Source organism: Leptodactylus fuscus, chromosome 2, assembly GCF_031893055.1.
Source record: "Leptodactylus fuscus isolate aLepFus1 chromosome 2, aLepFus1.hap2, whole genome shotgun sequence".
Lineage (NCBI taxonomy): Eukaryota > Metazoa > Chordata > Amphibia > Anura > Leptodactylidae > Leptodactylus > Leptodactylus fuscus.
Genome location: NC_134266.1, coordinates 275,892,649 through 275,905,448, shown reverse-complemented (window position 1 = coordinate 275,905,448; position 12,800 = coordinate 275,892,649). Strand labels below are relative to the sequence as shown.

General features: G+C 43.5%; 2 protein-coding genes across 2 annotated transcripts; both read right to left on the bottom strand.

Annotated features, from left to right (window-relative positions):
- Window positions 1-922: 922 nt before the first annotated feature.
- LOC142194184 (olfactory receptor 4B13-like) lies at window positions 923-1,879 on the bottom strand. Its single transcript, XM_075263201.1, has one exon. The coding sequence runs from the start codon at window positions 1,877-1,879 to the stop codon at window positions 923-925; it is 957 nt and encodes a 318-aa protein (XP_075119302.1).
- An 8,065-nt stretch (window positions 1,880-9,944) lies between these two features.
- LOC142194183 (olfactory receptor 10G3-like) lies at window positions 9,945-10,886 on the bottom strand. The gene has a single exon (XM_075263200.1). The coding sequence runs from the start codon at window positions 10,884-10,886 to the stop codon at window positions 9,945-9,947; it is 942 nt and encodes a 313-aa protein (XP_075119301.1).
- Between the last annotated feature and the right edge of the window lie 1,914 nt (window positions 10,887-12,800).

Genomic DNA, 12,800 nt, shown 5'->3' with positions numbered 1-12,800 from the left:
GGGGGGGCAATACTTTTGGCCAACACTGTAGATAGATAGGAGATAGATAGATAGATAGATAGATAGATAGATAGATAGATAGATAGACAAAGTGTAAGGGCTGTGGCTCCCTCAATACTTGGACTTGCACTCAGGTCTATGTAATGGGATACTGTAGGGCGTCCTCTATTCCAATCTACCTCAGACTATTTTGAGTAGAGTACGGCTCTGGATCCTACTTGCCCTGTATTCATACTGTAGATCTAGTCTTTGTCTGTCTATTTAGTGTAAGGATCTGTGGAATGATAAATCTCACGTCTCTATAGACCAGTCTTGGTTTGGTGAAGGCCAAGAGACCTCTACCTGCCCGACTACAATGTGCCCACTGTAAAGATTGGTGGAGGAGGGGTGATGTTATGGGGTTGTCCATCAGTGGTCGGTCTCTGCTCCTTACTTTTAGTGAAAGGAATATATTTGAATACTTCAGCTGAACAAGACATTTTAGACAATTGCCAATTTTGTGGGGGCAGTTTGGGGAAGGCTCTTTTTGTTCCATCCAGGCTGTTCCTCAACTCAACTCCATCCAACACCCAATGGAGAAACCTCTCAATGTCCAACATCAGTGTTTGTCCAACACATTGATTTTTTTGTAGGTGCAAAATGTTGATGCCCCAATATATTTGTGTATCTGCTCCCCTATACAATGTACTTTGTGCTATGTAATTGTATAGATATGTAATTAGGTCAGTGTATACCCTATATCAGTATTCTGTCGGCACAAAGCTGAATTGTTCTTACCATTAGGTATTTATTGATCACATCGCAGTACATCATATAGGGGGTGCTAATGGAATCTAGAACACAAGACTATATATGTTCTATCTATATTCTATCTATACTGTAAAGATTGTTCAACAATAGACTTCAACAGACCGCAAAATCCTTACTTCGTTTTTGACAAAATTTTACCAAAATTTGCTATTCGTAGACTTGCTAAAATGCGTACTCTCAGAGCTTCTGTCCTTAACCCATATATCAGAGGGTTTAAGGTGATGGAGACCGTTATTCCGGTCATGGAGATTATGACATGTGTAGTAGAAGACTGGGGGCCAATGTTTAATCTGTAGCGGAAACCAACAAACAAGGAGGCGGCCATAAAGGTAGAGAAGGCAGCAATGTGCATCACTAGTGTGTGGATGGCCTTCTGAGATGATGACGCTGAAATCTTGAGGCAAAAAACAAGCGTCCTCACGTAGCAATAGGTGACGATCAATAAGGAAGCGACCATCACAGTGACAGTACTGGTTGTGCCGAAGACATTGTTGATGGTTGTATCACCGCAAGCCAGGTGAGTAAGGGACATGGTCTCGCAGTAGACACTGTTGATAACCGCACCACAAAGGGACAACCTTGCAGTCAATGTCACCCCTATGATTCGGTGTATGAAGACAATGACCCAAGTAACAGAGACAGACTTGAGAGCCTTCTCATTGGTCATCAGAGTCGAATACCTCAATGGGTGGCCGATAGCTAAATACATGTCGTAGGCCATAATGGTAAAAGTAATAATTTCCGTGTAAGCCACACATTCAATGAAGAGCGATTGAACAAGGCATCTGGAGAGGTCAATAGTTTTGAACCCAAGGAGCAAATCGGCCATCATTTTGGGGAAGATGGTGGAGCTCCCAATGATGGCGTTGAAGACCAAATTGGCTATAAAAACGTACATGGGTTCATGAAGCTTGGCCTCCATCCAGATGACGCAGATGATGGCGGAAGATAACATCACGTTGGTTATGTACAGGACCAAGGCCAGCACAGAGTAAAGATACTTTACATTTTCCATCTCTACAAGACCAATTAATACAAAGTCAGGACTAGTTCGTGACCCGTTCTCCATTTTTCTTGGAATTGATTTTGACGTAGAATTTTGCCAAAATTGAAATATTTCAAGGACACGATCTGGCATTGTTTTCCATCCATAAACATCTCTGCTGGTTGGAAATGAGAAGATCTAGTACGGGATACGTTCCGCTAATGATGGGTTTTATATCTTTACTGGAGGGAACAACTCCCAGGTTATCGTAAGGAGGAAACGCCAAGGGAAAGGTCAACAGGGACAAGATACGCGAAACAGGTGAAGAAGAACTCATTAGTAAGAAAGACAAGGCGAGAAGTGAGAACAGCTGCTGACAAACTTATTAGTGAAAAACTCAGTTGAAAATTTTTATTTTCCCTGATTCAAATTTTTGCAAAAAATAAGGGAATAAAATTTCCATAAAACCATGAAAATTATATCATCTGAAAATTATAACTCCCCATCCTCCAAACCCCATAACTTCTTTATTGTTCCTTTCATGCAGCCGTTTGGGGGACAAATTGTAATTTGTAATGATGCCATGATTTACTGGAAAGCTGCAAAAACATTCAGAATGGGGTGGAATTGGATAAAAACTACATTGGTGTGACATTCTTAAAGCTTTGTTTTTAGGTTGTTGACTTTGCAGCCAAAATGACACATCACTGATATTAGACCTCGTGGGGTCTGATCACAAATGCATTGCAAATTATTGGTTCAGGCCAAGGAGAAACAAGGTAGGGTTCCAAAGGCTTCCGGCTGTCATGGCAGCTGATTGCCAGCCCTGGATCTCATTGTGGGCTCTGGCAATCCTTCCCCAACTTTAAGGCTTCATGGAAAGCAAAAGCAAAAGCCAGTCCAAAAATAATTTTTTTAAACCATTACTTACAAACAGAATTCAATTCCTGGCACAGCTGTATCTAGATGTGAAAAAAATAGGTTGTCACATATCCTTCTGCATCCACCCCCTATGGAATCCTTCCAGGGCCTGGCAGACCACAAAACTCATAGTGACGTCCCTCAAACTCACCTTCCTATTCCTCAAAAAAGATCCCCCTCTAAAAGGGCCAGGTTGCTCATTAATGTCTTCACCACCCATTACCAGGGCCACTTTTCTGCCCACCATTGTCCTTTGTACTGAGCACTGAAACCTTTGCCTCTGGCTGCATCCATAAACATATTGCAATCCGAGTTGTCAATGACCTCCACCATTAAGGATCTCACCCTATACTGCACCAAGAAATCGAACCTCACCTCCACAATACAAGAGCAACCCCTTAGATGCCACGGTCATGATTGATCGCAGCACCTAAGGTGTTATCACCTCTAATCAGAGCTCAGCACATGGCTGTTTCTTAAAGTTGAGGTTTGCCCATTCCATTACTCCATCCCACTCTATTATGTCATGAGGTGAGAAGGATTTAGGGGTCCATTCCAAGGCTCCGGCAGCCAAATGTGGTCAAAACCCTGCCCATATGTGGCCACCAGTGAGCATGTGAAGACTTACATACAAATGTGATCATTGGCCACCACATGTGAGTGATCTCTATTCAACTGCTGGAACGTCAGAAAGATCCTAATAAATATTTCTTACATATTTAAGAATCTCACCATTATAATTCAATAGCGATGAGAGAATCAGTTCAGAACAAACCGGATTCGACCCAAAATTTCCAAAAGCTTTGGGCTCGACTCAAAGTGGAACTATATTCTCTGATGTCTGAACAGTGAGGCGGTGGACTACAACACACTTGTTTCAATTGTATTTTTATTAAGGTGTTCCAGGTTTTTCATGAAAATTATAAAGGAGAAAGAATTGAGGAGAAGAGAACATGAACCAATCTGTCCGCAAAGAGGACAAATACATAGAAGTGTAACACGAGATCGCAAATCTTGGAAAGAATTCAGTTTTCTATGCCAATACATAAGAGAGGGAGATAATATTCCAGTGAGGGCGAGCAAAGTCCTGTATAAGAGACCAAACATATAGATCAAGAATAAAAGAGAAAATAATGAAAGGAACAGGATAATACTGAGGACATCTGTCTCCTGCAAACTCACCTGTGGAAAAATAAGGACATCATGGCTGGTTATCAGGAGGACACTACATGTATGAGAAGATAACCCGACCACATTAAGGACATCATGGCTGGTTATCAGGAGGACACTACATGTATGAGAAGATAACCCGACCACAATAAGGACATCATGGCTGGTTATCAGGAGGACACTACATGTATGAGAAGATAACCCGACCACATTAAGGACATCATGGCTGGTTATCAGGAGGACACTACATGTATGAGAAGATAACCCGACCACATTAAGGACATCATGGCTGGTTATCAGTAGAACACTACATGTATGAGAAGATAACCTGACCACAATAAGGACACCATGGCTGGTTATCAGGAGGGGGCACTACATGTATGAGATGATAACCCGACCACAATAAGGACATCATGGCTGGTTATCGGGAGGACACTACATGTATGAGAAGATAACCCGACCACATTAAGGACATCATGGCTGGTTATCAGGAGGACACTACATGTATGAGAAGATAACCTGACCACAATAAGGACATCATGGCTGGTTATCAGGAGGACACTACATGTATGAGAAGATAACCCGACCACAATAAGGACATCATGGCTGGTTATCAGGAGGACACTACATGTATGAGAAGATAACCTGACCACAATAAGGACATCATGGCTGGTTATCAGGAGGACACTACATGTATGAGATGATAACCTGACCACAATAAGGACATCATGGCTGGTTATCAGGAGGACACTACATGTATGAGAAGATAACCTGACCACAATAAGGACATCATGGCTGGTTATCAGGAGGACACTACATGTATGAGAAGATAACCTGACCACAATAAGGACATCATGGCTGGTTATCAGGAGGACACTACATGTATGAGAAGATAACCTGACCACAATAAGGACATCATGGCTGGTTATCAGGAGAACACTACATGTATGAGAAGATAACCCGACCACAATAAGGACATCATGGCTAGTTATCAGGAGAGGACACTACATGTATGAGAAGATAACCCGACCACACTAAGAACATCATGGCTGGTTATCAGGAGGACACTACATGTATGAGAAGATAACTCAACCACAATAAGGACATCATGGCTGGTTATCAGGAGGGGACACTACATGTATGAGAAGATAATCCGACCACAATAAGGACATCATGGCTGGTTATCAGGAGAACACTACATGTATGAGAAGATAACCCGACCACAATAAGGACATCATGGCTGGTTATCAGGAGGACACTACATGTATGAGAAGATGACTATCATGAAGTACAAGGTGTCACCAAAAAAAGTTATTGCCATATAAAGTGACACGTATCATATTTGGAAAATGAGGCCTGATCCATACAGATCCTACATAAGTACTCTGATGACTCTGCTATAGTCGGCCTCATCACTGATGGTGACGATAGGGAATACAGAGACTTATACTGGGATTTTGTTGAATGGTGCAAGCGGAACCACCTCAGGATCAATGCTGGGAAGACCAAGGAGATGGTGGTGGACTCTAGTAAACGGAGAGGTGCTCCGACCCCGGTGGAGATCCAAGGGACATGTATTGAGATAGTCAGGACCTATAAGTATCTGGGTGTGCTCCTCAGTAATAAACTAGACTGGGCTGATCACCTGGAGGCGCTGCACAGAAAGGGCCACAGCAGGCTCTACCTGCTCAGGAGGCTGAGGGCCTTCCGAGTCCAGGGGACACTTCTTAGGGCCTTCTTCAACTCTGTGGTTGCTTCAGCCATCTTTTTCGGTGTGGCCTGCTGGGGGAGCAGTATATCAACCAGGGACAGAAATAGGCTCGACAGGCTGATCAGGAGGGCCAGCTCTGTCCTGGGGAGCCCCCTGGACCCAGTACAGGTGGTGGGTGACAGAAGGATACTGTCTGTGGTGACCTCCATGCGGGAGAACAAATCCCACCCCATGTATGAGACCCTGATGGGACTTGGCAGCACTGTAAGTGACCGTCTGCTTCACCCCAAGTGTGAGAAGGAGCTATCGCAGGTCCTTATCTTATAAGGTACTTTTAGGGGGTGTCCATAAAGAGTTACTTTATCAACAGTGTGATATAGTGTAATGGCATGGACCAGGTCGGAGGACTCACATGGTTGACTGTATGTGTGTATGAGTGTAAGTACAGCATGGATTAATGTGATGGAGTAGGCCACGAGAGATGATGTCCGGCTGTTTAGGGGCAGGATCAGCAGCAGTACAGTAACTGAAAGATGAGGGAAACAGTGACATCACTCTTCGGAGGCATCGGCCAGAGGTATGTGACGATTCTCATGGATCCATGCCTGATTCATTTTGACAAAAGTAATTTTTTTTCATACTACTTGTGGACAGTTTCATCCTTTTAGGTCTGAACAACCTCTTGGCCGTACACTTGAGGGTGCATTCACACGGAGTAACGTGCCGCATGACCTGGCACGTATACGCCGTGTGAGATTTTGAGCACCATATACGCTCCCATTGATTTTAATGGGAGCCTGGATCGTATACGCCGCGTTATTTTGCAGCTGTGAAAATCATGGCCGAAAAATAATGCGGTGTATATGATCCAGGCTCCCATTAAAATCAATGGGAGCGTATATGGTGCTCAAAATCTCACACGGCGTATACGTGCCAGGTCATGCGGCACGTTACTCCGTGTGAATGCACCCTTAGGCCGGACAAGGAAAAGTATTTCAAGGAAAATATCAAATCACTAAAAGAGAGACCTGGTCAGTAACTATTAGACTAGAACTTTTTAAGTCAGCTTGTTTTTTTGTTTGTTTTTTTTGCTGCTATTATGACGGAAGTTTGTATATAAATTGGATAACAACAAAAAAAAAACATAGCAAACTGGTTTATTCAGATGAGCAGGCTCTATCACAATGTTTTTGTGTGAGTAAAAAAAAAAATAAACATAAATACTGGAGATTTTTTTTCAGATCAGTGCAGATGAAACCAGCGTTTTGCTGTTAGACCGGCAGTTTGTATATACTTAAAGGGGTACTCCCACGTCGCCTACTTACCAGTCTTCGTTCCTCTAAAATCTTCTGTCTTCCGGCTTAGTCTCGTCATTGGTGGGTGGGGTCACATATGCAAAGCCAAGCGGCGAGATTCCGCCGGCCCTGCGTGCGCGCTCATAGACCGGCTAGCTTTCACAATGCAAATACAGACCCAACAGGGTGTCGGGTCTGCATTCGCATTGGGAAGGCTAGACTGGTGTATGAGCGCGCACGCAGGGCCGGCGGAATCTCGCCGCTTGGCTTTGCATATGTGACCCCGGAGCGGAATAACAGCATCGTTTCTGCTGCTGCTGGCTTCATGCAGGGCAGAAGCATAGCGATGTTGCTGGCTTCAGCTGTGCCGGCGTAGTCCCCAGCATCCGCCTCTATTACAGCCTCTATTGCAGTGGATGCTGGGGAGTGTTAGACGCTGGCACAGGTGAAGCCAGCAACATCTCTATGCTTCTGCCCTGTATGAAGCAAGTGGCAGCAGAAACGATGCTGTTATTCCGCTCCTCCGCCCCCCCCCCCCCGGAATAGCAGCATCGCTTCTGCCGCCACTTGCTTCATGCAGGGCAGAAGCATAGAGATGTTGCTGGCTTCACCTGTGCTGGCGTCTAACAGTGTATTGGCGGCCCCTTCCCCCAAAGGATAAACTACCCCCCCCCCCCACCAGGCTCGCTCCCGTGCACTTAGCCCCTCCTCCCTCCCCCTGAGAGCAGCAGACACATCACTTGACTCAGGAGCAGCTAAGTCAGGGCTGTGGCCACAAAAAAATGAATAAAGTGATATAGTGAACAAACAAAGGAGTTCTGCTGAAGCAATGTATTTAGGAAAAGTCTTACATTCACATTTACAAGCATTATAGATAGGATCCTTGTGACGGGACAACCCCTTTAATGAAGTTCTTGCCCAATAAAACCCTTTAGAAAATATTTTTCATTAGCAGCACTATTAGTAAAAACTGTGTTTAAACGCTCTGTATATAGATGAAACTGCTCTACTGCAAAACAGACTAGACAAAATTAGATTATTAGAAATGAAAGGGCTAACTGTTCTTTGTCTGTGTATTAGTGCGTCAGGCTCACCTAATACAGATATTGTCCTGTCACTTATCTGCTTGTAATTGATTAAATCTGACTAAACTGTGTTGCAATTCTCCCAGTTCTAAGATTCTCTAACTCTAGTGCAATTGTAAGGTTTTCAGCACTCAGTGCTCTATATCATGCAGTGGTGAATCACACATCCATCTCCTACTTCCACCATTACTGCAATGCCTCATGTTGAAGCCCACAGAACCTTATCTAGTGTCTATGACATCATCACTGTAAGGTCTCCACCTACCAATGATGTCAGGTGGTGCCAGAAACTCACAGTGACTCACAGCCATGTGTCTTTTCTGTACTTTTCCTACATGATACAGCAACTATTTTGGATGTAGCTGGCAAATTTTTACATATTGGATATATCTTGTGGACGGCGGGTTCTGAAGTCACCTGCAAGCCGGGCTCCCTTGAAGCTCCTTATATACGTGTCAATACGGTGAGCTGAAATTTTCTTCTTTTTAGTTTTCATCTCAGTCCATGCACAGGGCGCTCTGGCTGCTCACACAGTACTGAGGTTTATTGAGGAAGTTACAGTTTTTATACAGGAATGCAAGAAAGATAAGATAACGGCAGGCTGTAAGCATATACGTCTTGTATCTGAATACACTGGCGATCAGTCATTGGCTCTTAAGTTTCAACATCTCTTAGCTTTCGATTTCCCGAGAAATGATACTGTCTTTCTTGTAAACCACATGACGATCGTGTGCGTCAGCCACTGGGTGCGGTACTGGATACAGGCGCCATCTTAATGTATAAACGTTGCACAAAGAAAAATATAATTTCTTAAGCAGTATAAAGCATGTATAAAAATAAGAATGGACATGGTCTACCTTCACACTATATTTTAATTAATAGAGATGAGTGAACACTGTTCAGATCAGCCGTTCCGAACAGCACGCTCCCATAGAAATGAATGGAAGCACCTGGCACGGCGACCGGCCGCCGGCAAAGTGTATGTGCCAGGTGCTTCCATTCATTTCTACGGGAGCGTGCTGTTCGGAACGGCTGATCCGAACAGTGTTCGCTCATCTCTATTAATTAATTTTTACGATACCATAAATCTATCAATACATAAGGGTTACTTTGATATGTGATTTGGTTACTGACAGGTGAAGCAGGAGAGACTCGTCGCTCGGGAGCTGATACCGTGGGCAAACAAATAACCAGCGATGAGGCGAAACCAGAATGAGGCCTAAATAGCATCAAGCCTGCCACTGACCCCCCCCCCCCCCTTACCCCAGAAGTGCAGGTCACGGCTAGGGAGAAACCGGAACCTCTGCACACTCAAGTGGAGGTCTCCAGCCTACCCCGCCAACGGAACCAGCAGTGACTCAAGCGCTGGACAGGGACACAGCGGAGCACAGCGGAGGCCCCAGCCCGTCCTAACACTTGCATACAACAAGAAGTATCAACTTGTATACCCATAGAGAGACGCTCAAGCAAGATCTAGTAAAATATGTGTGCACTTCTTTATTGGTAGGAAAGTAAAAACAATGAAAAACACACGTAGGCTGTCAGTTGAAGGGTAAGAATACGATAAGCGATATCTTATGTGTTACACCGAACTATGCCATATATAACATGTGCAGACAATATATAATAATATAATATATGAAAAAGGTGCAATGTGGGAAGCTATACTTATACAAATCTAGGTATTAAGTGCTATGGGGGAAGCAATATGGTATTTGGGTAACAAAAACAACAACCCATTCTTAACATTCAACCTTAAGAGGTCACCATGTAATACTACATTTATCCTATAGGGGATGCTGCAGGAAAAATCCTCAGCTAGCTGCACCATCTTAGGAGGACATTCCCTGGAGCCAGATCTTGGAGTATAGGATTGATAAGACAACCCTTTGAATGGAACAAAAATGAATTGGGGTCCGTGATTATGATACAATTGGTGGATTTATACTCATAGTGAATTGTTTTCTTCAGCTCCCTGCCATAGTAATTTTTTGGAAATTACCAACCATTTTATTCCTAAGAGCTTCCATCCGGATCCCATATATCACGGGGTTTACAGTGATGGAAACAATAAAACCTGTTATGGAAATGGCAACATGGGCAACTGTTGAAAGGGAACCAAAGCCCAACCTGTAGCGCAAAACAACAAAAAGAGTGGCGGCCATGAATGTAGAGAAGGTGACAATATGGGTGACCAGGGTATGAATGGCCTTCTGATAAGCTTCTGAAGAGATCTTCAGGCAGATAAGAAATGTCCTTATGTAGCAGTAGATGACCACCAGTATACAGCTGACCACCAAAGTCATTGTCCAGACTGTTCCAAAGATATTGCTGACAGTAGTGTCACCACAAGCCAGATGTAGAAGAGACATGGTCTCACAGTAGATGTTGTTAATAGACACCCCACATAGGGATAGCCTGGCAACTAAAACCACAACTAAAGTGACACTTAAGAAGACAAAAGATGAAGTAGCTGATAGTATTCGGAAAGCTTTTCCATTGGTCATCAGGATTGGGTATCTCAAGGGATGGCCGACTGCTAAAAATCGATCATAGGCCATGGCTGTGAAGGTTAAACACTCAAGCGTACTAAAGCTTTGATAAAAGAAGGCTTGGATGAGACACACCGGCAATGATATGGTTTTCCAACCAAATAACAGGTCAGTCACCATTTTGGGTATCACAGACGAATTTCCAAACATGATGTTGACCATCAGGTTACCTATGAAGATGTACAACGGTTCATGGAGAGTCTGTTCTGACCACACCGTATACACGATCATTGTAGACAACATCATGGTGATGATATATATTAGAATGGCCAACACAGCGTACAGATACCGGAGGTGTCCCATCTCCACGATACCAAGGAGGACAAGATTTGAGTTTACCTTGGACACATTCTCCATCTCCTTAAGACTTTGAACTTTTTATAGGATGAGAAATCTGTAAATTATTGAAGAATGGAGAGAAAAGAACAATAATTTCATCATGAGTAAGAACTTCAGGTACTTCTTCTATGTTATAAGTAGGGTTGAGCAATCGGGAAAGATCGGATCCCGATTGGCGATCGAACAAATTTCACGATCAGGATCGGCTGGAAAATGATCGAAAATCTCTAGATCGGCTCAACCCTAATTATAAGACAGTACAAAGAATGTTCTAATGATTTGTTTATTCTTAGGCCGGTGACAGTACCAAGGAGACATCCTCTAGGAAGGAACGTTATACCAGCATTAGAGATGAGGATTCTTTGCTGTAAGAACAGTGAGACTATGGACCTCACTACTAGGGTTGAGTGATCGAGATCGGAAAAGATCGGATTCCGATTGGCGATCGAGTAAATTTCACGATCGGAATTCCGATCCCGATCTTTTCCAGCAGGATCGAGGTCTGAGGTTATCTCAACTCTAAAAGTGACTTTTCCCATAGAGAAGCATTGACTAGGATTGGATTCAGATCGACGATCGAGCAAATTTCATGATCGCGATTGGGATCGGCTGGAAAATGATCGGAAATCGGATTTTGAAATCGATCCTGAAATCTCAAGATCGGCTCAACCTTCTCACTACCATTAGATATGGTGATGGTGGATTCCTTGCTTAGAGGTTCCAGGTTTTACACTTTTGGAGAAGACAAGGGATCCAGGGTTTAATACTAATTGCTGGATTTGGCGCCAGGAAGGAATTTCTTCCTGACGTTGGGCAATTGCCTTATTCTGGATCAACATTATAGGGTTATAGGTTGGATCTGGTGAACCTGTATCTTCTTCCAACCTTATCTACTATGTAACTATTATCTGCGCTCAGTTGTTTTCCACTTCCAAAAACTTCCACCAATTTCCAGAACTGTTGACTTCTTGCTTCATACATCGCATCCCTCATGAGTTACCCCATCACTAAATGATCCCTGTTATCTATATCATGTAGACTGTATATATTACAATACAATACAGACATCACCTACCAGATCATCCAAACAACAAACCATCCAAAGACACCGGAAAAATGGCCGGAGATCTTCTTCCTACCTGGTGATGTTTTTTTGTTGGTAATTTTTGTATTAGCTCCTCTGAACCGTAGATGATCAGATTGCAGAAGGTAAAGTCATCACATTATGAGATATACGTTACAGGAGGACAACCATGTGGGAAATAAATCCGCATCCTCTCCATGTATCTGGGCTTTTATCAGCTTGATATTCTTCCCTGATGGGAATTTGTTCTTACATGAAAACATTGGCCATAACCCACTGGGAGGTCGGTCTTGCAAAGGCAGCAGAAATGTCTCGCTCGGAGGGATCGGAGCTAAGATCATTAACAAGCTTGTTACTGAAGACGTCTCATTAATGACTTGTGTAATGACTACGAGGAGTAAACTTCCTATTCTTATTGTAACACTTCAACTTTTTATTCACTCATTGACTAAACAAAATCTGACCCTAAGAATTAGATGCTGTCCTAGCCTGAAGCTTCCTCAGTATGATATAATGGTGATATATGGAGGTGATTCTAATATTACTGCCCAAGCAGAAGGTTATTGGGAACACTGGACAGGTGGGCGCAGGTTCTAGGACCCCATTGGGCGCCACTAGCCTGGATACAAGATTTGTCCACAAATGTTACTGCTGGGCTTATAGATCCTGCACAGTCGTAGGTTGGTGACATCTCAGCTGGTTCCATAAATTCTGGATTGGTGATAAATTTGGTGACCAGGCAGGACCAATAAGTGTTGTAATATGATGGAGACATTCCTGGGGAACCCTTGTGTGTGTGGGCGAGCATTATCCTGCTGGTGCCAGTTGTCCGCCCAGCCATGACAGAC

Bases quoted from the DNA above. Each gene is read 5' to 3' on its own strand.
- LOC142194183 (XM_075263200.1), bottom strand. From the start codon at position 10,886: ATGGAGAATGTGTCCAAGGTAAACTCAAATCTTGTCCTCCTTGGTATC.
- LOC142194184 (XM_075263201.1), bottom strand. From the start codon at position 1,879: ATGGAGAACGGGTCACGAACTAGTCCTGACTTTGTATTAATTGGTCTT.